General features: G+C 42.7%; 1 protein-coding gene across 3 annotated transcripts in view; it reads right to left on the reverse strand.

The window, feature by feature from the left end:
- Positions 1-323: 323 nt before the first annotated feature.
- fgfr2 (fibroblast growth factor receptor 2) overlaps positions 324-26,676 on the reverse strand; it is a 42,086-nt gene continuing 15,733 nt past the window's right edge. For 2 of the 3 annotated variants that reach the window (XM_028602926.1, XM_028602924.1), the window contains 13 exons: positions 25,332-25,455; positions 20,751-20,941; positions 19,362-19,506; positions 17,386-17,585; positions 16,530-16,669; positions 10,786-10,907; positions 9,843-9,953; positions 8,991-9,181; positions 8,139-8,261; positions 6,848-6,918; positions 4,097-4,234; positions 3,326-3,431; positions 324-2,037 (listed from right to left, as the gene is read on the reverse strand). In XM_028602926.1, the coding sequence (XP_028458727.1) occupies positions 1,873-2,037; positions 3,326-3,431; positions 4,097-4,234; positions 6,848-6,918; positions 8,139-8,261; positions 8,991-9,181; positions 9,843-9,953; positions 10,786-10,907; positions 16,530-16,669; positions 17,386-17,585; positions 19,362-19,506; positions 20,751-20,941; positions 25,332-25,455 (1,827 nt within the window). In that variant the 3' untranslated portion in view covers positions 324-1,872. The remainder of the gene's footprint in view (positions 2,038-3,325; positions 3,432-4,096; positions 4,235-6,847; positions 6,919-8,138; positions 8,262-8,990; positions 9,182-9,842; positions 9,954-10,785; positions 10,908-16,529; positions 16,670-17,385; positions 17,586-19,361; positions 19,507-20,750; positions 20,942-25,331; positions 25,456-26,676) is intronic. The other variant, XM_028602925.1, reaches the window with a different exon arrangement.

Genomic DNA, 26,676 nt, shown 5'->3' on the forward strand with positions numbered 1-26,676 from the left:
CTACCGAGCCCAGAGTCGTCCAGTTTCTCTGAATTAATTGCAGATATGGTGGAAAATACCTCTCCTCACATAAGTAAAGATTTAAAGCATACAAGAAAAATTATTTCTTCTAAAATGCACTGAGCACTTTGTGCGGGCCAGCTAATCATCTCTGCCCCTATACAGTAAGAAAGATTATTTAGCGCCGAGGAATGTGCAGTTTAATGATAACACATTCTTCCAACTTAGAAAAATAAAACAAGCCAGTTATCTCTGCCATTCACAGCAAAAATGTACAACTTCACACTTAATACCCAACTAAATCAGAGATAAGGACAAGAATATATTTTTTTCATCTTTTATTTCGCAAATGTGGCATGAACACTTGCAAAAGAACATCTTAAAGTTGGTCCAGTAGAAAAAGACAAAAAACACTTGAATGATTTAATACTTTGTTTTTCAGCTTTCAATTCTGTCAAGTAAATTTGGAGTCTATACTTTGTCTAAGTGAGGGAGTGGATTGCTCGTAGGTATTTCCAAAATCTTTTTCTGTCAATTATCCAGAAATCAATCTCGTTTCCTAAAGCAAAGCTAAGAAAGAGTAAAATGACCGGATAGAAATTGCGTCAACATCTACATAAGAAAGGGATTAGCTGACTATAAAATGTACAGTTTTTTTTTAAATTTAACTTAATATTCACATTTGTATATAAAACTTACAAAACCTGGATCTTTCAAACAAACTAAAAATAGCTTTCTTTTCTGTTACTGCTGAAAGATCATTTTAAATTACCATACATTTAATGGATTATTTATGTATTATCAGCATCATTAATGTAATCATCTCTGCCATATTGTTTTTGTTCTTTTTTACAGACTTTTTTGATTCATTTCAAAAAAACACAAGTCAATAAATTAACATGCTACCTCAGTCCCTGAAAGCCAATACTCAACTGTGTTACTGAGTGAGAGTAAAACAGGTGTTTGTGTATATTAAAGTGTGTCTCCATGTCTGTATGTGTGAGTTTGTTTGTGTGTGTGTGTGTGTGTGTGTGTGTGAAGAGAAATATAGGACACATAACCTGTTAGAATACCTGCCTCAAATTCAAAGTAGGGTGGGGATGGTTGGGGTTATTTCAGAGTCCATACAAAAAATAATTCATTGTAAATATATAATATATATTTATACATTTTTGAATATATTTACAAATATACCCAGCACTATACATTATACTGTGTATTTTTCACTCTCCAGAATAATTGGGAAGGTTTATCAAGAGAACTGAAAAAGAAATGCATCAATATTACAAAATAAACAGGAGAGCAGTTTCTACATGTGCTCTCCTTCTAATCCTCTGTTTTGTTAGTTGAAGCTGTGTCTCTCAGTCCTTTTCCTATTCGTCATCCTCTTCTAGTCCCTTGTTTTTTAAGTTCAAATCAGTCCATACATTCCTCCAGGAGCAAATTACAGTCTTGGAATGTCAGCCACTGGAATGGGATCACCAAACAAGTAACGTAGTTGATTGTATAAAAAAAAAAAAAAATAATAATAATAATAATAATAATCTGGGTACAAACATGAGAACCAAACTGAAGAGTCTGTTTGTTTATCTGAAGGGGGAGAAGGAAAAGTCAGAAAAAAACTGCTTCTAGGGTCCTTGTCCTCTTCTTTAAGACCTCATGTAGTGTGTGTGCATGGCAGTATGAGTGTGTGACAGCAGCGCTGCCACCAGCCCAGTCCCATCTGGGCCCATTAGTCCACTGGGAACCAGAGGGGTGATGGGGGGGGGGGCAGGAGGTTAGGAGGATTTCGGCCTGTGCTACGTGTGTTTTGTTACGTCGAGGGGTAAGAATGGGCCAGGTCAAGCTGGGGAAGAGAGGCCGGGTGGGTGCTCATGTTTTGACGTTTCCATTGACGTGCTGGTACTTGGGGAGGCAGGGCTCGTCCGGTAAGGGATCGTGGGAAAACACAGAGTCGTCACCGGAGGAGCAGGAGCTGCGAGTGTCGGGGAAGCTGGGGGAATACTGCTCTGCTGGGGCACACAGGTCCAGATACTCCTGTAGATACAGACACAGGGAAAAGAGAGTTAGGTGAGATAATTTACACTCAGACACATGCTCATATGTTACAAAGGGGAAAAACACTAGAACTAGAGCAAACAGGAGAACATAAATATAGTGCTGAAATCCGGTCAACAAGACAAGGGGGTTTTCCAGAGGAGGGGGAGAGAGGTGGAGAAGAAGAGTATTACCTTCATTGTAATATTTATCTAAACTATACCAAATCACCCTGGGAGGATTTATGAAACAGAACAGAAAAGATCATCTTAAACTGGATACTGTATGAAAATATTTGCAGGAATAATACGTAGTAAATTGAATGTTGGACTGCTGGCTGATCCAGCGGAGCTTGAAGATAGCAGGGTCGGCCTAGTTGCGGTTTTGGTCCACTACAAAATGGTTTAATGTGGTTGGGATGTTGGGGAAAAGAGGACACGTTTAGACCAGAGAACTGGGGCAAAGATGTGTAATTCCAGCCTTTACAGCATCCCTTCACATTAGTTCAGTCCAAACTAATCGGACATCTGAAACACCCAATATAAACACTGTAAAATGGCTCGAAAAACAAATCAAGAAACTGGCACACAATGCTCAACCCCTCCCCCTCCCCAAAAAGAAATGAAGATGAAGGAAAATGTAAACCCCAAGAAACCCTGTTATTAATTTTGCCTCGGCCCAGTGTTGGGAAGTTGTTTTGGTCTTTTTGCCCCTCCTGCTTGTCTTTCATGGCTGTTATTGGGACTAGTTGTGAGGAGGAAGAGTTCTTGGGGTTTTCTAGAAAATGAGTGCTGGCTTCCATTTTCCCAGCTCAACACGAGAAGGCTCACATTACTAAAGACCTCCACATCTGCCAGCGGTTTGGGGCAGAGGGAAAGGAGGAGGGGGAAAAAAGGCAAGAAAAAGGCGCTTTATTACATTTCAAAAGTTCAAACTTAAAATTGGGCTTTTTTTGGCATTTTTCATGAAGTTCCAGCTCCAAGAGCAGACAAGTCTTGACAGCTTTCCATCGGCGGCCTCTTTTCAGGTCGGCACTCGGATATCACGTAAGACAGGAAGGGGAATGGAAAGAAATGCAGGCCATTGGAGGGAGCGAGGCATGAATGTGATGATTGGGCATCTTCACTGGGCCGTAGCGGCCATGTTGGGCCTGGATCAAATCATCCGGCCATTTTTTCGTTCACCATTTAGGCCTTGTGTCAGCAACGTGGCTGCTAATGCTCCTAAAGCTTTCAGCAACATTTATGGAATAAGAATATGTGGAAAGAAAAAGCAGAGCTGCACTCACCTCGTTGGTGTTGAGGGTGAGGATGCGATCCAGATCCTCTACTAGCTGCTTGAAGGTAGGTCTGTGGGATGAGATGGCATGCCAGCAGTCTTTCATCATCATGTACCTGAGAGAGAAAAAAAATAGTACCTGTTTACTCAGAGAGAAGAGTGGATTAAGGGAGATAGAACAAGAGTAATTCATGGAAGTGTTGCAGGCATTATTTAGCCTATATTTAGTCTAAACTCAAGCTGTGCCACTCCTCATCTACCTTGTATTGAAGTTTCAAAATGTGCCAGCTGAATGATTTATGCCTCTGGACTCAGGTCTCCATGTCGAGGAATAAATCAAAACAGCAGGTGTTCTCTGACACCATCTCATTTCGAAACTTATTTTGGTCTGCCATCCATAACAGAGACACTTCTGATGGCCTGCTGCTGATCACAAACATGCCTCACAGTGTTTAGCATTTTTGTGTGTGTCATGCACTGCCATTATGTCTATCTCTGCTATGTTCACTATCAACCCTCTCAGTGTGGCACCCTAGCAGAGCTGTGCCATTGTCCGCTGACTGCAAAGGAGTAATTGTGAATGAGGACACTGATAGCAGCCAGTCACAGCTGTGCAAAAGCCCGACAGAGTGGACACAGAGCCCCGGAGTCATGGATCTGATAAAGACTGGGATGGCATTAAGAGTCGGGTGTAAGAGCTAGTGTGTATTTGGGAGACGGTGTGGTTAGGGTGGATGTAAATAAATTTGGAAGGAAAAAAAAGCAAAACTAAGACTCTTACAGCTCGTTGGTGCAGTTGCCAGGCTTGTCCATGCGATGTCCCTCTTTGAGCAACTTGAAGAGCTCTTCAACAGGGATGCCAGGGTAGGGGGAGCCCCCTAGGGTGAAGATCTCCCACATCAGCACCCCAAATGACCAGCTGGTAAGACAAAAAACAAACAAACACAGATATATATTTTAAATAACATTAGGCCCATTAAGTGTCACTTTCTTTTAACCTACAGATAATTTACATAGTGTTACTTGGATAAAGTTTGGAAACAACTTCAACAGTGTGACCGCAGTGGTGTCAATGCCCTCTTTCTGCCATCCGGTGGCTTGTGGCGCGAACTCGCTCCCAGTGCCACTCTGGCGCTGATCTCAATGATGGCTTTTGTGCCAGTCACACAGGGTGGCATTGTCCAGTCACACCACACCAAAACAAACAGTGGACCACCCACGGCAGACAAAAGAGGAGGGAGAGGCCCAGAGATGGCTAGTGAATATTAACTATTAACTACTTCCTCATCTTTACTCGTTAAATATCAGTGATTCCACGCCGCTGATTTCCGTCACACTGTATGTGTGGAGTGTGGATCCACAGTGTCTCAAATGAATCATTCTTGCACTGACAGCATGCTTGATTCATGTCAACACAAAGGCTGTATTATAACATTCAGACACGCTTACAAACGCTAATCTGTGCGTACGCATTGGGCAGCCACAGGCCATGTTAGTGGTCCAACCAGGCAAAAAGGCATGGACAGGCAGGTTGGGGCGTTAATCAGCTCCTCCATCTGTTTACACAACCAGCCCTGGGTTTGTTCTCTCCTCTATCACTGTGTTGTATCTCTCCACTTGTTGACACACTCATCCCCTTTCTGTGCTACTTTGTAACCGTCTCTCAGTGCTTGTCAATCTGTTGCTGTGTTGCAGTCCACCTGCAACCAACCTTGACTCACCAAATAAACAAACCAACATGCTTCGGGTCACTTTAGCTGACCTAGCATCCGGCCTTATAGTGTGCAATAATGTATTCCAGCCAACTGCATAAAGTACCGATCGGTATCAAAGGGACTCTATTAGAATGGTTCATATTCTGGAGTCGCATTCAAATCTCATTACATTCATATCTCAAGCAGTTAGGTTGTACGTTTTCAGTATCGACTGAAAGCAACATGAATACAAATGTCAGAAAACCAGTCAATACATGTACATACTTCAGTGGATCTCATCCAAATATGAAGATTCAAGACTCTGAAACGTTGTATAAGAACTAGAACTAAATGATCAGGCCGCCCACAGTTTGCCTCCACCAATGATATCATCTTTCTGAGCTTGAACCACAACTCTACCTAAGCCAGCCAGAGCTGAGTCCCCTGGGCCCATTTGTCAAAACAGCAAGTGGCGAGTTTCATTGGAATTCATGTATTCATTTAATCTGATGTCATGTATGGATCGCCCTACGCTTCTGGTGATGTTTGAGTGTGAGCCCACTGCCCTCCACCTCCCCAACGCCTCTCCTCATCTTCGTTCTCCCTTCATGCGCTATGTGAAAAAGCCAATTACTAAAAGTGAGTGATGAAACATAATTAGCAGTGAGCTTAGAGAAAGGGCTACAGTAGCCACTTCATGCCTGCACCCCCACATTTAGCCCCCTGTACTCCCCCAGGTTATTGATTGGTGCTGCGCCATGGAACATGAAGGGCATAATGTGTATATACACATTTTATTTACACACACACACACACACACGGACAGTGGAGGGATCCTCTATCCAAGTGCTTAACTGCATGAGCGCTATGTTTAGTGTGCTACTGGTGTATGACTCATACACACACACACAAAATCTCCTTTCCCAGGGGTCAGCATGTGAGGCATTTATCTAATTGCCACATACACTTTCTGCCGCCAGTGTCTGGAGCAGAAACTTCAAACAACGTTGTCAGAACGCATAAGACTCAAACACGAAAAAGAGAGGGACGCTCTTCCTTTGTTCTGTTTTTAGAATGAGTACTCTTGAACTTAAAAAAAAAGAGAGAGAGAGAGAGAGAGAGAGAGAGAGAGAGAGAGAGAGAGACAGAGACGGGTCAGGAATTCACATACCAGATGAATAAAAATAAGAACGGTGAAAGGAGGAGGGGGGGGGGATTATTTTGATCATGGAACGGCTCCAAAACGATGAGCCACATGTTCAAAGTGTTACTGAATGAGAAGAGGAGAGTGAAGAGGGGGATGGCAGGGGGTTAAAGGAGGAGGGTGTAGGAGGATGAGGCCCGCACTGGAGGGCTGCGGTATTGTTGCGTTTAGACATGTGTGGAGGCCCAAAAGGAGGGGAGGCTTCCGAGCCGAGCAGAGCCGGAGGAGCAAGGGGTGAGTCGGTGGGGGAGGAGGCGCTGGTGGGCCATGGGCTTGTTCCAGGGCCCTTTGAAGCCGGTCAGATTAGTAACACGGCATTGGCTACAAGTCTAGCGTGAAATCCTCACTTTTGCCACAGACTGGCCAGTGCTGGCCCCTTATAGGCAGCCACCCCCCACCTAACAATCACCAGCGCTGTACCAAAACACCTCACCCGCTCCCTGAAAAACAAATCTCTGAATCTGACTGCAGGCTACAAGCAAACAGCTTGGCTTCAAATTAAATCTTAAAAACAGCGGTGATTGTGTGTTTTACTGTATGACAAGGTTTAATTGCATCATTGATGTGTGTGAATGGATTTCTTTTTTTTTATCATGTAATTGTGGTTGTGGGACACAGTTTGTCATATACTTACACATCACTCTGGTGTGTGTAGACCCGGTCAAACAGCGCCTCTGGAGCCATCCATTTTACCGGGAGGCGACCCTGGGGGACACAAACAGGTAAGAGGTCAAACTAAATCTACACGCAACCCTTAATTTTTGGCCTGATAAGCATGTTTGAATTCATTCACTGCTGGGAGATCTCATTACTTCTGAAAAAGGCCGATATGTGAAAGCAGCCTGGGGAATAAGGCACTAGAGCGACTGTCTGGGAGGAGGATTTCCCAGAGGAACGTTTACATTGTTAAAGCTATAGAGCTGATAAACAGGGTCACAGATGAAGGGGGGAGATTATCTCCTCGTGCCATTAAAACACTGTTCTGCTAAGCATAGCTGACAAGGCGGCCTTGGTCAATATCTGTGTGGCAGGCTAATGGCAAGAATAATCTCATCAGACACTCTGAATTATTAAATGGAGGGAGAACACCTAAATAAATCCTTATAAAACAGATTTTTCAGCATCCTTAAATACTAATGGGGGCAAGCTTACTACAAACAACATCAGTAATATGCAAGGAAAATGGTAAGAAACACATAATATATGTCTGTAAAAAAATTATATTGTAGGCGTTCCGTTATTACATAAAGACTCTTTGTGTGCACCTACAATACATTTTAACAGGATAATATGACGGATATCAAACAATAATAAGGCCACTGTAAAAATGTTCCGCACCAATCATATTGAAGAAAAAATAAAACAAATGTGTCTCTACAATGATGGCTCTGTCTAGATTAGTTTGTCGTTAAGTGCTCATCATTGTCGTGCTGTCACTGTCCTAATCATCATTGCCATCAACCTCATTGCATATTGTTTTTGTTGTTGTTGTCAGCTAGTTCTCAGCACGATTGTGCATGCGATGAAAAGCCATCCATGCATACTAAATGAGGATGTGCAGGCAATGCTGCTCTGTGGTGGGAAAGAAAAGACCACTGGGCCACTATGGAAATGTCAATTATGTTTAAGCCGCTCCCCTCTCACTTTGTCTCTCTTTCTGGCTAATTGTATAAGTGTCTTTGGAACTAAAGGAACAAGAGACTGAGGGATAAACAAGGCAGAGTCTCCAGAAGCACTACATTCACAGGCTTGCCTGGGAACCTGCAGCTTCTGCCAAGACACCAGCCGAGGGAAAGAGTGGAATAGAAAGATGAGGGAAGGGAAGGGAATTAGAAAAAAGAGAGGGACGAGTGGACTGATCTCGCACTGCGGCTCTCAAAAAAATTCCACTCCCTCAATGTGTGCCGCGCAGGTTGAGGACTCACATTGGTCGTTTTTTTATAGTAGTCGATGTTATGGACGTCCCTGGCCAGGCCGAAGTCAGCGATCTTCATGAAGTTGCTTTCTGTGACCAGGACGTTCCTGGCTGCCAGGTCTCTGTGTATACACTGGGATGGAGAGAGTTAGAAATGAGAGGGGAGGGAGAAAAGAAGAAGGGAAAAGGAGGGAGGTCAGAGTGGAAAAAGTGAGGGGAAGAGAAGAATAAGACAGTTACCTCATGCCGAAAATAAATCAAATTTCAAACCGGTATATACTTAATTTGGAATGGTGTTAAGATGTTTGCGGTGCATGTAATCATCCAGAAATCTACTGCTCAGAGGTAGCACTTGACTGCATAACATGACGCCACAATGACTGCACCAACGTGAGCATGTCTGGATAAGTAAGGATTCCTCACATACTTTAGCACATACATGGTCCAAGTCGTTTCTGTACATCAGCACGAATGTGCAAGTATGTGTGTGTGTGTATGTGCGTGAGAGAGACAGTAAGCTCTGTCACATTCCAACAGTGAGAGGGAGCGTGAGGCTGCGTTTGGCCAACATGGCCATACCCCATTGTGAAAACCTCGCAGTTCTTCTCCACAGAGGGGCTTTTGTCATGGTATGAGAGACAATGCAGGGATTGGGCAGGGGGTCAGAGAAGTGTTTTTAGGAGACAATATTCCCACAGTGACGCACAAGCACGCTTTCCTACGTAAAACCTTCCCGGATACAGCACATCAAATGCTGTGTACTGGCACAGTGATCTGTCAAGGCCCCCAGCAGGAGACTGATGTGAGAACAGGACATTTTGTGTGTGTGTGTGTGTGTGTGTGTGTGTGTGTGTGTCCTTACCTTCTGTGACGCTAGATACTCCATGCCCCGTGCCACCTGATAAGTGCAGGAGACCAGATCTTTGAAAGTAAGCTGTTCGTCTGAGACACGGGCGATGTCATAGGAGTACTCCATGCCAGGCGGCCGGCGGGCTCGGAGGTACTCCCTGAGGTTGCCTTTGGAGGCGTACTCCACTATGACATAGAGAGGGCCTGCAGCGGAGAGAAAAGACCCACATTACCTCTTGAACATGGCCATAAATGATTCCCTTTGAGAGAAAGTGGCACTGACTAAAATTCAGAGAGATTATTTAATGGAATACAGTACATAAGGAAAGAGGAACCTTCGGTTTGAAGGTTAAGACTTTAAATTTGATGCTGGATTCTGTTCCAAAACACAAGGAAGTCTGTATGGAAAACACCTTCTAAATGGCCAGACTTGTCCAGTGCTGCATCCCAGAATGTATGTACATTTCTAAAACTCAAATTTAATCCACCATCATTTTCTGCAGGAATTGAAAATGTGTGCTTAGGTGTGAAAAAAATATTACATCTTTTCAATTTCCCCACAATCATGGCTCCACTGATTTGACAGAAGAAAAAACGCTTTTAGAGTGCTCAGCTTTATCCAATCTTCACATCCAATTAAAATCCAACATGACATACAAATGGCTTCTACCGCCACCTTTTCCTACACTACATGTATGATGTGGTGTGATGAAACATGTTATGACTGTGTGCAGATACCTTTAGTACATTATACACAAAGTTAACAAGGCTGATCACTGAATACTGCATCAACAAATGATACAATATTCTAAGTATGTTTATTCCTTTCCTAATGATGTGACATGTTGTGTCCTGTCCTACTCACCGTCTTGTGTACAGGCACCCAAAAGATTAATGATGTTCTTATGTTTGCCAATCATCTTCATCATTTCCATCTCTGACACCAGGTCAGACAGGTCTTTCTCAGTGGCGTCATCTAAGAACAGAAGAAGTTGGATTGTCGATTGTCAGGGAAAACTCAGCAAAACAAACATACCCCTTTAACCCTTTGACTCAGTAGCTGCCCTGTGAGACAACACCTTGTTTTGTAGGTGCTTCTGATTAAGTGCGGCTGACAGACAATGTGGGCTTAAGTTACTGCAGCGAGGGAAGCTCCTCACACAGACTACAGAGGCATCCTTTCAGTGCCAGGGGGAGGGAGGAGGAGGAATTAAAGACGTTCAATCTGGATTCATTATCTGCTGCACAGGCTCTGTTTTCATGGGACTGATTGAGCCAGTAGAGGTATCCAGTCAGTCAGAATGGCATTGCCTGCATTCCTCTGCACCATTACCTTACCTGGAGTCATTCTAAACAGCAGATTCCCATTGTTGATCCAATAGCCTGCTGCTTTACCTAATCTAACCACCCCCCACTCCTAACCCCAAACCAACCCTGAGCCCCCTACTGCTGCTTTCATTAATCATATGCTAGTGTGACTTGCCTCTTTGTGTAGGTGCTGACTGAGCTCCAGCCAGCTGCTGCTCTGGGGTCAGGTAATTGACCGCCCCTAACCCTTACCTGAACAACCCGCCTCCCCCTAGCCGTCACTCAGCAACCACCAATAACGAATAATAACGAAAGCCTCAGGCTCCGCCTTGCACCTTTGCTGAACCCTTACTGGAGCATAGATCACCTATAAAATGCACTCAGGTTGCCCACAAGACATAATGAAGCAGTGTACGTCTTATCCCAGTGGTCTGATTTAAGTCAGACGTTTACCATTACAACCCCACTGTGACTGTGCAGGGCAGGAGACTATCACTTACCTTTCAGCATCTTGACAGCAACAGTTACAGCCTCCTTGGCTTTGTCCTTATCGATGCCCAGGGCCTCTGCCATTACAACTTGGCCGAAGCAGCCTTCACCTAAGGGCTTGCCCAGGGTCAACCTGCAGCCACCAGACAGCAGACACAAAAAGGGAAACAAGAAAAACAGACAGAAAACTATTTAGCTGCTGAAACACAAGCTGAAACTCATTGACTTGACCTGACAGTGGCATCAATTCGCTCCCTGTGCAGAAATAAACAGGTTAGTTAGAGCGAGAGAGGTAATGAAACCAGGCACCATGCCAGTTTCTCAACCTCACCCCTTGAATTTTCTTTTACTAGATCACTCTCTCTGTTTCAATCAGATTGTGTCTGTGTGAGTGCTTTATTGGCGTGGTGACTGAAGCCCGTGCCAGGGCAGTAGGTAGGAAGGCAGACATGGCAACGATAATCACCTGATAAAGCCAGGGAGAGGCACTCATTTCTAAACTGTTTACCCTACCTTGGCATGTTCCAATATACACTCTTTACAAGTCATTACACAGGGATTAGCTTTGCTCTGACACATTAGCCTGTGACGGATGGAACGCTAGTGGGCCTGACTACAATACCAGATGGAAATGTAAGTACTATTCAATTGTTAGCCATGTCACAATCACTGGTGTTTTAAACTGTATGTCCAAACTATATTACACTGACTCATATAGTGAGGAGACATACAGACACACGCTCTTTCACAACTATCCATCAGAACCTCTGCACCTATCTGACCCCTGAACGAGCTGTGTACCTTGGTGCTTTTTCATTTGATTGACAGCTGTAGCCCCACCCCTAAGGCCCAGTATCCTGGCTATGTAAACACTCACACTGCATGCCGCAAAGCCTAGAGCCCGAGGCCAGCGCCCTGCCGTAGTAACACAATCCCCTATCTGTCCACACACTCACCACGCTCAATGGCAACCATTCTGTCCATCCAGCCGCACATAATCAATGTTATTTTTCCTCCACGCAAACCGCAACCGTTAGCATTCCTCAGCTTTCTGCAATCCCAACATGATCCTTCAGGCGCTGGGATGACAGGCAAAGAATAAAGACCCAAACACAGAGGCACACAGACATTTATTCAGCCTAGACAAAACATCCCATTTGGTGGGTTCATCAATTAGAATCTACTTTTCAAATCAACTTTTCCCCAGAATGCCATTCTGCATGCACACAAGAGAGTCTAGGTTTACATCAGAAATGTTTTTTTTCACTAATTTGATAGTAGAATTTATGATCAAGCAACTTTTTTTTAACAGAAGACAGGCCATCGTGTCCATGGTTTGGGAATTTCCCTCTTTTCTTTCAAAACCAAAGGCCTCAAGTAGGTATTAAACGACTCTATCCTTTGCTGTCCTATTAAATCCACCCGAAAGCTTATCACCGGTCGCAGCAACTGTGTGACAAATCCAAACATCAGCGGTGTTAATTCCTCTGGTATGAAACCGAGCAAACACGCTTAGCCCAGACATGCAGATGAAAGCTGCGAGTGCTAACCAGTAATTAGCACTGCTTCATTCCTTACCATCAGAAGCATGTGTGTGAGTGAGAGTGTGACGCAGCAGCAGTTGTAATGAAGAGGCATGGGGCAGGGCGCCAAATTCAGGTCATTTTACTACAGCAACAACAGAGGAATCAGTAGCCTACCTATTTATCTCAGACACCACAACCATTATTAAGCAGTTAGTCATTATTGTTAATGTCACTCTTTACCTAGCCCTCATGCCCTCTTCGGTCATTTCTGTACATTTTTCTCAAGTTTTTTTTTTCATTTTGTGATCATTTTTGCTGTGTTACTTCTTATGGCATGAAATTTTGTAGGAATCCTTCTTTTCAGTCACATTTTTTAAATCCAGTGTTTTTTACTCTTACATGTCTTTTATACTTAAATGATTCATTTTGTACCCTCTGGACACCTTCGAGGCAAAAATGTCTACGCACACAAAAACTGTTACAGTTTTTTTCGATTGCTAAACGGCAGTGGGCACAACTGGAGTCACATGTGCAAAATGCTAACTACAGTCTGCACAGCAGCAGTTCATGTAGACCAAACTCTAGTTCGTTTTTCATTGCTTGAACACAGTTTTCAAAACTCTACACACTTTAACCACAACGTGCACAACACTGTAGATTTACAGCACTTTGTTCAAATGCTAACACACTGCTGTCAAAACTGTTAACCACACATTCAAAACAGAATAGATTTCAGTCTGGTGCCTATCAAACACTGCTGATTGCAATTTTAGCTGAAAGCCTAAGTAGGTGTCTTATTTTAGACTAGTTAGTGAACATATATGGTATTTATATAGAGAAAGCTCAGAAAGCCTTTTTTTGTATACAAAAACCAAATAAGGATGAAACAATTATACACTGTACCGTTTGAGAGAAACAGGTAAAAAAGCAAAGATACCAACATGTCCAGGTAAGATTTCTGAGGTTATGTACACAGCTATAAAAAAAAGTGAAAAACACTATATCTTTACAATAGTAAAACTGTGCTCTTACTGTTTTTCAGAAAGTAATGGCGGTGAAAGCAATAGAAACACCACATTCATTTTTATTTAGAGATGATGCAGACATCCAATGTGATGAAGAAAACCTGCCACATGATGCTGGAGCGAGGCAGGATTAGTCACACTATTCTTTGGTACTGTTACGTATGTACCTTTAGTTTTTTTTCCCCAGTAATTCCATAAATTACTAGAGACAAAATACTTTATTGAAGAAAACTGCTGATTTTCATTCCTTCTTTTTTTACCTAATGTAAAAATTGGTATGCTATACAATCTATATTTTTTCCTTAAATAAACCATTGAGTAGTGTCAAGTCACTCAAATTGTTCAAACTGTAAAGATGAAAAAGTTTGTAATTTCTGTATTGGTGTTTGACACTAGTGTTTTTACCCTCAGTGTGTTCTGAGTGACAGTGTGTGTTATCTCAGTGAGGATTGTTTATAATGTTTGGCTGCACTGAGCCTGATTTGCAGGTGATGTGAACTCTTTAGCTCAGGTGACTGTTGGTAGTGCAGACTGTAGTTTGAGTTTTGCACATGTGACTCCAGTTGTGCCCACTGTCGTTTCGGAAGGTAAGTCAATCGGAAAAAACTGTATTAAATCATCATATATCAATATTTTTTTCTGCTTTTTTTCATGAATCACTTAAACAACTTCTAACCTAATCAAAACCACCAAACATTCAATCATTTTCAAGATTTTAACCCTTTAAATGCCAGTTTATGTATTTGAAGTATGTCATTATTTATAAAAAAAAACACAAAAAATGATTTTTTTTTCCCATATAATGAATAATATGTAGATGGGCTCTTGGTGGTGATAAGAGGCTTGGATATGTCAAAGATAAGCAACAAAACTGATTTGATTGCATTAGCATTTTTTATGTAATTCCAGATACTCCCTCTGGACACCTTCGAGGTAAAAATGGCCCCATTGACTTCCATTATAACCACATGTTTTGATCTTACTGCCTTTACAGTATAAAACCATGCATTCTGTAATGTCAGCATTTCATTTGGAAGAAAACTAGTCATATTTGACATTTTTACAGTATTTCACTAGATTCAACCATTTTGCCCTTGTAGGCCGATGCATGAAATTATAGTTACATTATGGAGCTCTGTGTGTGTGTGTGTGTGTGTGTGTGTGTGTGTGTGTGTGTGTGTGTGCGCACGTGCGTGCGTGTGTGTGTATATGTGTGTATGTGTGTGTGTGTCTGTGTATATGTGTATATTTGTGTGTGTGTGTGTGTGTGTGTGTGTGTGTGTGTGTGTGTGTGCATGCATGTATACATGAGAGAGAGTTTGTGAAAATCTGTAAACAAACAATGATAATTTTAGTGGTGAAAAAAGCACACCTTACTTTTGCCAGTTATATTATGGAGCCAAGTGTGTTTGTGGGTGTGCATGTGTGTGTTGTGAGTGTTTGTCCGTGCTTGTGTGTCGGGGCGGGGGTGTGTGTGTGTGTGTGTGGGGGGGGGGACAGAATTGTATGCACTTTGTGCAAAACAAAGTCTGATTGAGTTGTAATGCTGAAATATTCATTAGATAGTTGCATGCAGTATGGATGCCACTGTAAAGCTACTCAAGATGGGCTTCTCTCCCTGATCTCATCAGAGATGACTCTCATTCTTATTCTTCTTCCCTCCTCCTCCTCCTCGTTGTTAGCCCCTTCCTCCTACTCCTCTTACTCTCTGTCTATTGTTGGCATCCATTGTTCAAAACATGTAATCTGACCTTTGACCTATGTATAGGCTTATACTAAAGCAATGATTGGTAAGTGTTCATTTATGACATAATGTGTTTGTAAATGTGAGCAGTGTGTGTGTGTGCCCTGGTAAATAAGTGTAGCATTTTGATTGGTTGTGTTTAGAAATGGATAGCAAGTCACTTACTGTTAGATTTTTGTGTCTTAGGTAGAGAATTGTGTGTAATGTTTTGAAAAAAGTGTTTTATGCAATTGAAAGCTGAGTGAAAGGCTGAGAAATAGCTTATGGTTTTGGAAATTTGCTGTGTAGTTTTGCACGTTGAGTGAGGTTTCAAAAATCGTGTGACATGAAAAGATTTTGTGTGTAAGCAGTTGGAAAAAACTGTAATTGCTTTAAAGAATTAAACGGGGTTAATTTAAAGGGTTAAAATCCTAAAATAATATTGAATGTTTGGTAGTTTAGAGCAAGTTAGAAGTTGTTAAAGTGATTTATGAAAAAAAAGCAGAAAAAAATATTGATATATGATGATTTAATAACAGTTTTTTGGACATGTACATTTTTGCCTCGAAGGTGTCCAAAGGGAGTATCTGGAACTATGTAAAAAATACTAATGCAATCAAATTTATTTTTTTGCTTATCTTCGACATATCCAAGCCTCTAATCCCCACCAAAGCCCCATCTAGATATTATTCATTATATGGAAAAAAAAAATCATTTTTTGTGTTTTTTGTAATAAAAAATGAAATACTTCAAATACATAAACTGGCATTTAAAGGGTTAAAATCCTGAAAATGATTGAATGTTTGGTAGTTTTGATTAGGTTAGAAGTTGTTTAAGTGATTTATGAAAAAAAAGCAGAAAAAAATATTGATATATGATGATTTAATAACAGTTTTTGTGTGCGTGGACATTTTTGCCTCGAAGGTGTCGAGATTAAGTTTTTTAAGGAGGGCGTGAGGGCTAGAACAATAGCTATCTGATCATTTAACAGCCCAGATACAATCACACAGATGCTCATTATGTAGGTGTTATCGACTACTGTAGTGAGTCCTGTTAGCCAAAGATGAGTTGTATTTGCATTGAGGACAATCATAAAAAGGTGTAGCGCTGAAAGTTATCATGCATACTGTCAAACAGGCACCATATACAGGCCTTGAATACTGAGTGTTATAATGAATACCCCTTTCGGATAAAAGTGGCACTGCAAAGCAGATCTGCATTTTTAAGGTTTTTAATGCTTTATGCAGCAGCTGAATCTGATTTACATAATGATGTACTTTGCTTTTTGTAAAAGGGTAAAAAATTGCAATTAGGACTAGATCATAATTTCTGTTTTCAATGCCAAACAACAATTTTAATAAAACCGGCAGAATCCCAAATTAGAATTTTCTTTGAAAAAAACAAAAATCTGCCATATAGTTACACTTGTTTTTGATGCAAAATAACAAGTGATCAGGAGCATGAGAAACAGACAGCCTCACCTGTCTCGGGAAAACTCCCAGCGTGGATCCTGGGGAAGGTCATACTCAGGGATCGGATCATCGTGCGCAGAGCTCCGCCGCGTTGTGATGCGTACCAGCGGCGTACTGGAGTTCATGGAAGAGCTTGAGTCTGCCGACACCTACATGATGAGAAAGATTGGCTGATCACCGGAGTCTGGGTTCATAGATCAGATAAAGCTCTAAGGCATCACTAGAGGAGTCGGAGTAAATGTGCATATGCGTAATTGACAGTGGTACTTTTATTGAAATGACCAGGAATGTTGGTAAATATGACACATCAATATGAATATATTCTTAATTTCCACGGTTAATGCTTTAACATTACAGTAGAGTCTTTCTCTGGCCCACAGATTACATTTCAATGATCATTAAGCCTCGCCACTGTCCCCGGGGCTCATCTCTCCTCGCTGCACCTTAACCTTACCTTGACACAGGAATCAGTCTCTCCGCAGAATGTAATCCAACACTTTTTGTACCTTTTGGTTTCACTTGAGGGAAAAGCATGGCTCACACAGAGGAAAAAAAAACTCTGGCTGTAGTTTCAGGCAGCAGTGCTAACTTGCACAGAAATGCATGCCTTCTAAATGAGGCTGGAGGTAGATTGTTTAAAATACCACAACAGTATATAGTCTGGAGTGTGGAGTTCTATTAATGATTAATTCATTATTAATTATTTCTGTATTTTAAAAAGTGTATCATCCATGCAACTTTGATGTTTTTCAGCATTAGCCTCCTATATATCTATTTATGTAAAGTTTGTTGTCTGACATTGTATTTCTGTGTGTTTTTCTCCTCTAGGGGTGTTAAATGCCTTTAGAACTCTTTATCTACTTTCTGTTACCTGGCGGCGCAGAGGGATCTGCTTGGTCAGTTTGTGGACCGCCGGCTGGCCCCCAAAGTCGGGTTTCTTTGCGGTGTTCCTCATGCGGCACACCACCACAATGCCCACCATGCAGGCGATGAGGAAGACGCCCGCGCAGTATATTCCAATCTCCACATAGTCTGGGGAAATGGGCCCTGGGGTTGTATCGATGGCTGAGGAAAATAAAGGGTGAGCAGAGACAGAGGTCAGGGGAAGAAAGTTAAGAGTAAGACTCTCACTGATCACTCTCTCTCACACACACACACACACGTATAGGTGACAGACAGGCACATTCTCCATTTGAATAGACACACATGGGCATCAGAAAGGCAAACACAGAGACAGATGCTCTGGAGATGACTCATGCGTAAATGTAATCACCATCGGCTAGCAAACTAAACAGAAATTATTTTGCAGTATCCTTCTCTCGCTCTTCTTTCCAGGGTACCGGCACGCCTACTTTTATTTTAACACAAACAGGGCTCAACAGTCTCAACAGATTTTAAATCTTGACTCAGTCAGTACAACCAGGCATATGTCTGCATTCTGTACTAATGTTGGAGACACGCGAGCACAAACACAAACACACACCCACGGACAACGGAACAATATGCGCTTCACTTCAGATCGCAAACAAGGGAGAGCGGTGTCCTTCGTGGTTGTATATGGCCTGAACTTCCTGTCGAGGAAATTGGCTGAGTTTGTGTGTGTCAGTGTGTCAGTGTGTGTGTGTGTGTGTGTGTGTGTGTGTGTGTGTGTGTGTGTGTGCTATCGAAATGGACTGTTCCATAATGCATAACCCTCCAGACCACAAACAAGGCTCTTGTGCAGCACAGCTAACCAACCAGCCAGCTGTAGGTGAAGCTACATATAGGAACCTTTTTCCTGTCTATCTTGTATCTGCTGGTCTAAAAACCACAGCGCACACACAGAGAAGCCACAGCCTCGAAGGCGCCATCAGTGCAGATAGAGCACATCCAGGGCAATAACTATTACATATTACTCCCGGAGGAAATGGCTCGCCTGTGATCATTACGCTGTATTGTTTACAGACAAAACAAAACTATCGTCTGCTGACGACATTAAGGGAGGGGTTATGCTGGTTGTCTGCTGTGGGCTGCAGTCAACTACTCTCATCGATCTCATTTAATGCCCAGCCTACTCCGGGCTAGAACTTGAGCAGAAACATTTGTCTGTTTAGCCTGGAGTGAACTTGTGCACTTGTACACTAAGTTTTATGTATTTGATTCTTTGGTATGCATAATTACAGGCCAGACATACAGCAGCGGACAAAAATAGGATAAAACGAGTTGATAAATGAGAACACACACGTGGACAAACATTCACATGCACAACTCATTAACTGTGTAGAAGCGGAGCGGTTTGGCCCTGATAATTGAGAAAGTCAAGCCAACTTGAAGCGAGTGTTGAGCTTTACCTTTCGATCTTTATTTCAAGGAGAAATAAGGATCTTAAAAGAATCCAATTATCAGAGCCAGAGAAGGGGGGGAGAACATTTTGAGAAATGTGGCACTGAAAGACTTTTCCCAAGGTGCAAAAGGGAGCTGTAACAGAAGGAAAAGAGAAAGCGGGCAACAAACCCTCCCCTCCTTTTGGAGTCTGGAGACACTCGAGCTGCTCTGGGAGCTCCACTTCCGTCTCCGAGTTATAATAAGTCGTCTGCAAACTACCCCGTTATCTGCTCTTAGCTTTCAACAGCTCGCCAATCCAGATAATATTATAGAATACGTATACGCTCCCTGCTCTTACATTACATTGTCTTGGATGTTGACCGTGCTGGTTCATCGCCGTAATCTAATATTTTAGCTGTGTGCCTCAGACTCCGGGGGGACTTGCCTTCCACAAAGGTCATTGAAATGACATAATCCAACCATTTTAGAAAAAGCTGAGAGAAAGAAAAAAAGAGGACAGCATACGAGTGTATATACCTGGAAGCACCGTCAGTGAAGCAGTGTGAAAGGAGATCCCAATAGAATTACCCGCCAAGCACGTATACTCCCCAGCATCTTCAACTGTTACATTGGGCAAGTAGAGAACTTCTATCTCCTTATCTGTGGTGTTAACACCTGCCGTCTGGGGAGAAGGAGAAGAGGAGGAAGAGGAAAGGGGGGGGGGGAGTTGGAGGAGATGAAGAAAGAGAGGGACGAAGATAAGAGCAGAGGGGAAACGGGAAAGCAAAAAGAAAGAGAGACGGGAGAGAACAGAGAGAGAAAAAGAAAAAAATGAGACCCAAAACACCAAGATAGAAATAAGAGGAGCTGGATGGCGTCCATCGTTGAGGTCCCATCTAGAGCAAAGAATGTTGGGAGTTTTCATGGGTGAGGAGCAGGAGGCTTCATAAACACAGACACAGATAGAGCCCAGTACGCCACCAAAACATGAGAAAATAGAACCAATACACCAAAAATGAAAACCCCAAAAAAGGTTCCCGTCACCAACAGAACCTGCTAATAGAAGCCAGTCTAATCCACACATTGGACTGGACACATGCACAAACACAAACACAGAGAACATGGAGAGCACTGCACTGCAACACCATACACCATCTCGACACAGCTCGCAAGAGAAGGGAAAGGGAGAGAATGTAAGAGAAGGCAAAGTGAGATGCTAGCTGTGACAATTTCAGTGTTGGTATGCAGGTCCAACCAGTGCTTCCATGGCTGCGCTAGTCTCAGCAGTGGAGGGAGCAGCTGAAACACAAGGGTGTAACATTAGGGGAGAGTAGGTCTGTGAACACTAGGACCACCAAGAGACCACCAGCAGGAACCACCACAGCACAGCAGGTCAGGGACGAAGCCCGGGAAACCACACCGAGGGGGAGGGAGGGTAGGTGGGGTCAGGTCTCGAGGGTTACCTGGGATGACAGTCAGCCAGCCCGACTGGCTCGCCTCGCCTATATAATTGGAGACTTTACAGGTATACTCCCCAGCATCAGCCTCCGTCACGTTGGTGAGGGTGAGCATCTCCACGTCTGAGCTGTTAATGCCTGAACGCTGCAATCCACACACACACACATACTTAGACATGAACATGTATGATCAGACAAATAAGTCAAACGAATCAGACGGACGTGCAAACATCGCGACTACAGCAACGGTATTTGAATCTGCAGGAGAGAGCGGGAATCACCACCAAGAGCCAGCGTGGAAAAGACCTATCGGTTCAATAAGGGAGGAAATGTAGTAATTAGTTCCTGATATGACTTTTGAAAACCATCTGAAACACCTGAAGCCGCTGGACAAAACACCAAGAAAAAAATGGAGGGAAGGACTCTAATCAAGAGAATGTAATCTAAAAGAGGAAGTGCAGAAATGTACCTTTAAAACTCGAACGTAGGGGTTTCCGTCGGGGCCGTTGCGACTGCCGTTCTGAGTGACGTGTTTCAGCCACTGGATGTGAGGTTGGGCGTCGCTGTAGACCTTGCAGACGAAGCGGGCGTCCTCCCCAACGTGTACAGTGGTGTTGGCTGGGAGACCAGCCTGGAGAATAGGCCGGTGAGGGGACCGTTCTGTTGGGAGGGAGGGAAACGTTGCTTTTAGGAGGCTGGTTCCTTACTGTCGATTAATGTCGACCAACAGGGAAGTATCTCAAAAACGTGCCATTTCCCTTTAAGAATCACATAGTGTAGTTTATCTTTGCAAAAGCAGAACTTCACGTACTGTGAGTGTGAATGTTTCCCAGCAACCATGGCAGGTAAAATCATGACTGCACTGCTTCTTCCTTATCTCAGAAGCATTTAGAGGCTTTACACAAAACAAAGAGGCGGAGGCATTTATCACTGGAAGATAAAGAACTCAGGTGGAGGAGGACTTCCATAAAGAAGAGTGTATATATATATATATATATATATATATTGCATGTGAGTGGGGAGGTTCAGCAAAACTACAGTATATGTGCCAGTCTTGGACAGTGAAACACCTTCATAGCACCATCACATCTCCAGCTATCTGCATTCTTTTACAAGCAAACATTTGGCCTGTGAATCCAAACAGAGCGAGACCTGTTGAACAATGCCTCCTTTCAAACACTACCCGGCCCACAACCCCCACACTGACAGCAACCAGCCGCTGCCGCCCCACACACACACACACACACACACACACACACACACACACACACACACACACACACAGAAAATGACATCACTTAGCCTGGAGCGCTGCATTGCCTTTCCAAAACAAAGCCTTAAGGTAGGTGCAGTGAATTTGTTTGTGCAAGTGTGCATGTGTGTGTATAGGGTCGGGGGTAGGTCAGGGGGGGGGGGGTGAGAGGGTCAGGCTGTGTGATGAAGGGTAGAGGCTGGGTTTTAAAAGGAGGGCTAAAAAAGGGAGAGTGAGTGGCAGGGTGAGTGAAGGGAAGGAGAGGAATCAGATGGAGAGTGCAGCAACTAGGAGGCAGCGTCATCTTCCATATGCCTGCCTGCCTGTCTTCTGCCTGCCAGATCAGATGATTCCCACCCCTCTTTCCTGCCTCACCATCTCCCTCCTCCTTCCTGCACATTCCTAGGGCTCGCCTTGTTTATTCTCCCCCCCCCACACACACACTTTTCTCTCCTCCTCCATCTTTCACAGGCCTCCTCACCCTTTCGATCTTTCCTGAACAGAGAGAGGTGATGCACTTCAGCCAAACAGAATACTTTCTGCCACGATATACATTTACTAAATACAGTCGTGCAGAAAGAGACGTGTAGACATGAGACATTCATTCTAACTTTCATTATAGCTGATCCAAATGTCAGCTGGAGCATTTAGAGCTGCGCAGCCGACAACTCAGACCAAATGACAGAATGGGCGTGTAGTGCGATAAAAAAGGCCACATCATGATTATGGCGAAACCCCAAAACAATAAAAGTTTGTGGAGCAATTTTGGATTAAATAAGATAAAGGGATATTGTGTGTGTGTGCATGTGTGTGGGCAGAGAAGCTACTTTTTAGCACATCGACCTCACACAAGAAAGCTGCACTTTTGGAGGGAAAGATATGAAGGATGACGGGGAAAGAAATACTAGAAGAAGGATTCTGTCTGCAGCATGAAATGAGGGAATGGCAACAGAACAGTTGGTTTATATGTATCCAGAGGTGGAATGTAGCACCTACAGTACAAGTACATTTACTCAAGTAACATACTAGTACAATATTTAGGTACTTGTACTTTACTTCCTACTTTATACTTTATCTGACAGCTGGAATTACTAGATAATTACACAAAATATGTATATATTTTAGTTGTTTGTTTTTTTAAACAATGTATTTTATCTATTTAACCAGTGGTTCCCAACCTTTTTGGTTTGTGACCCCTTTAATCTTCTCAGATGTTTTCAAAAACTTCAGTGCTCAAAGAAGTCAAATCATCCAATTTCTTTACCAAAAAGAAAATATAAGAGAAAACTCAAAGAACTGAACAGATCCGTGTGTCAAAACTTTGTTTTTTCTTCTTTCCTCTCCCATTAATCATCTCACGACCCCTCATATATGTTTTGTTTCCCTTAGGTTGGGAACCCCTAGAATAAACTAGCTATCTGTTTATAAAGTAGTTCAAACTAGCTTCACTTCGAGCAACTACAAAATGCTGCTTACACATTGATGTATCAACATTAACACTAATAATTTCATATAGAACATTACAGTCACAGGCCATTTTACTGCAGAAGTACTTGTACTTTGATCCTTTAAGTAAGTTTGCAAATGATACTTCTGTACCTGAAGGACTCAACATAACACTCAACAGTATTTTTAGATTGTTGTATTAGTACTTTTACTTAAGTAAAGAATCTAAATACGTCTTCCACCACTGCACGTATCAAATTGAATGAAAGAGCAGACCCTGCGGTGCTTTTTTATGTTTAGCTGTGACCAATATGTAGTGACCCGTTTCAAAACTGAATCCATTTATCAATTAAGTCATTAGTGGAGCAATTTGATGGCAGAGGCAGTGGGATAGAGGCAGAAAGAAGCATAAGGGGGCGAACCAGGGGCATTCCATGGTGTCCCATGCGAGACCGGTGAACTCTGGGTAACCTGACGGCTTGGCACGCAGGGCCCTAAGGGTCAGGGTGGGATAAGGGCACAAGAAGAGAGCCCAACATGGTACAGGATGGCATGGGGCTTTCAACAAAGTGCCGCATGGCCACTGGGTGCCACAGTTCTGATTCAGATTGAAAGAGCCGACGTCTGTTTTGACTCCTCATTTGTGTCTACTTGTCATGTGTGTCTACTCGTGGATGTCCCGCTGCTGCCCTTTCTCCAGAGGCCAGTTTGAACCAGAAATGGCTGGTTCCTTCTTGGTTTAAAAAGCTGATCCTGCAGGTCATTTGGGTAAAAAAAACGATAAAAACAGCCTTTTCTGTCTCTGTTTCCCCTCCTTTTCTCTTTCTCCCCCTCTCCTCCCTCTGTCCACCCCACGATAATGGAGGAAAATGAAGCAAGAGGTTGCAGGGGGCAGTGGCTGCGGAGCCAGACATGGAGGGGGTTTACTGCTCTGCAATAAAACAGAACAAAAAACAGAAATATGCAGTCTCAAGGAGCGCTTTAGCTAACTCCAGAGGGGAGCAGAGCAGGGGGCCGGAGTTGGGGAGCATGTGTGGACCTTCATGCATTTGTGTGCATGTGCCTATACGCTCATTGTGCAAAAAACCCTCAGGTATTCAATCTCCAACTGATATAATGAAAATAATACTTCATATTACCATGGTGACCCTAATAAAAACAGAAGTGTGTAATTACAGTAGGTCTGCACAGGACAATGGTGCCAGTAGGAGAAGTACTCCACATACAGACACAGACACGGAGTGACCAATGGGCCATAAATGCTCTTCTGTGAATCAAACTGCTGCAGCTGCATGTCTCTACAGGTTATTTGTGGATTATTGGCCAGCCTTTAGAAGAATAACTGTGTCAGATAAACTTTGATGCGTACTGATTGCTCATATTGTGGTTCAAGTGAGGCCAAAAGAGGGCATCAAATTAAGGGCAAACTCTTACACAAACACACATGCACACATTGATTTACTATCTTTATCCCACTCCCCTTGATGTTCCCGCTGCTTATCGATTCTGCAAACTGAGCAGAAAAACACTCTTTGCTTTCAGCTCCAAAGGTCATGGTGAGGGGTGACTGAGTTGGGTCTGAATTCGCTGTAATAGTGCTGAGGCCAGAACTCTATGGACTCAGAAAGTGACACTAAACAATCACACGGAGCCGGTTTTAGTCCCAATCACATACCTTAGCCCACCTTAAAGGGTCAGTTCATCCAAATCACACAAAAACATATCTTTCCACTTGCATTGTGGTTTTAATGCAGATCTGTTTTATTAGCCAAGACTGTGGGGCTCAAATCATTGAAAATTGCATTGAAAAACTGGACAACAATGTGGGTTTTTTTCTTCCAGGAACTGTTTTCCTGTTACTCACAGACTTCACTGTGAGAAATTTTATGAGGAAACATTTCTTCAGTAGTTTTATTTTGTGACTTGGGTGAACTGACCCTTCAAATCAGCCTTTAGAAATACATATTTGAGTAAGTTTAGCCTGCCTAGAGGGTTATTATTATGGACAAAACAAATGCTTAAAATAGATTAAAATAACTATAATTAGTTATAAGACTATACATACTTATACATATACTGTAATTTAATCATTAACTTATAATGCCATCATTGAAGTAGGATTTGGCTAAATTAATAAAATGTATAATATTTAATAAAATATAATAACCAAATTAAATATCCACACACTTGGCAGCACTCCCTGAGCTGCACCTGCATCCAGAGTACACCTGGGTCATCAAAACACACACACACACACACACACACACACACATACACACACACAAAACTATTCTCACTGTGAGAACCCTCTCCGTTTGCCTTCCCTTCTTCCACACCTCAACGGGTACTGACCCACTACGTCCAGGGTGTAGGTGTGGTTGATGGATCCAAACTCGTTCTCCACCAGGCAGGTGTAGTTGCCCTTGTCCGACGGCACCACACTCTCCATGATCAGGGTCCAGTGCTGGGTACGCACCTGGGTGCGAGAGGCAGAGGGGTTTCTTGTTACACAGACACAGTCATTGATTAACACACCGTCAATGAACACTCACATTAACAGACATAATGAGAAAGATGAAAAAAGAAAACGACAGAGGGGATTTGGTGAGAAGAGTGAAAGACGAGAGCTGGAAAACAACATTGCGGCGGATGACAGGCTGAACCCCACCCTTTTGTCTAAGCAGCAAACACACAGTTATTCATAATTTATTTGCAAAAAATAGTTTCACCCCTGTGTGGAATCCACAGGTGTGAGCTAACAATAATGTTTCCGTCTGCACACTGAAGACAGACAGTAGCTGCTGCTAGTACAGGCCTACATTTCACACAATGGAGAGATTATGCCACAGGGCTGGGCTCAGGTACCGCTTTTGTCCAACATTTGTTGTGAGAAACGAGCTGCCCACAGTGTATCTGTCAACCTGAATGTATCATTTCCGTCACGTTGTGGCTGTTTTTTTTTGTCTATGCTGTATAATAAGTCTGCTGAAAGCCAAAGGGAAGGGACATTAGCAGCTACATCAACATAATCTGCTCCTCAACTTTCCTGGCAGGGAAATGTGTTTCCTCATAAACCATCAGTCATTAACCAGGAACCTCAGACTCGTTCAGCATCACTGGATCTTCTCATAAATTAATTTCTAAACTGTCTGATTGAACTGTTATTCCACTCTATCAGTACGGCTCTAGCATATACAGTAAATGCTATTTGTTTAGAGAGGCAACAAGAGGAATTTACGAGCCAAATAACTAAACTGCAATCAAATAGACTTCATCACAGGAGAGGAATTCTTCACATGAAGACTAGTTGTAGCTGATTTTAGGCTTTTTTTTTTTTTTTTTTTTTTAAAAGAGAAAATAAAACAACCACACTAGCTTTACTTTCCCATTACATACACAATCAGGTATTTCCAGCACATATAAATCAACTCACGACTGTTTATTTCCCAAAATGGGACAAGGGTGGGAGACAATTTCAATCACAGTATAGAAAGAATTTTATGTTGATTACTGACATCATTAATACAGTATTTTGGTCCAAGAATCCAAGCATTCAAACCCATTCAGTTTAAACTTTAACCAGCTCAGCAATAGTGTTTGTAAATCACATTTCATAACAATAGAATCATGTGCTAGAATCACATACTAGTCTCCAACCAAAGCCAGTGGGACCTGTTCTCCCTGATTGAGTTACCTC

The sequence above is a fragment of the Perca flavescens genome, chromosome 17 (assembly GCF_004354835.1).
Source record: "Perca flavescens isolate YP-PL-M2 chromosome 17, PFLA_1.0, whole genome shotgun sequence".
In the NCBI taxonomy this organism is placed as follows: Eukaryota; Metazoa; Chordata; class Actinopteri; order Perciformes; family Percidae; genus Perca; species Perca flavescens.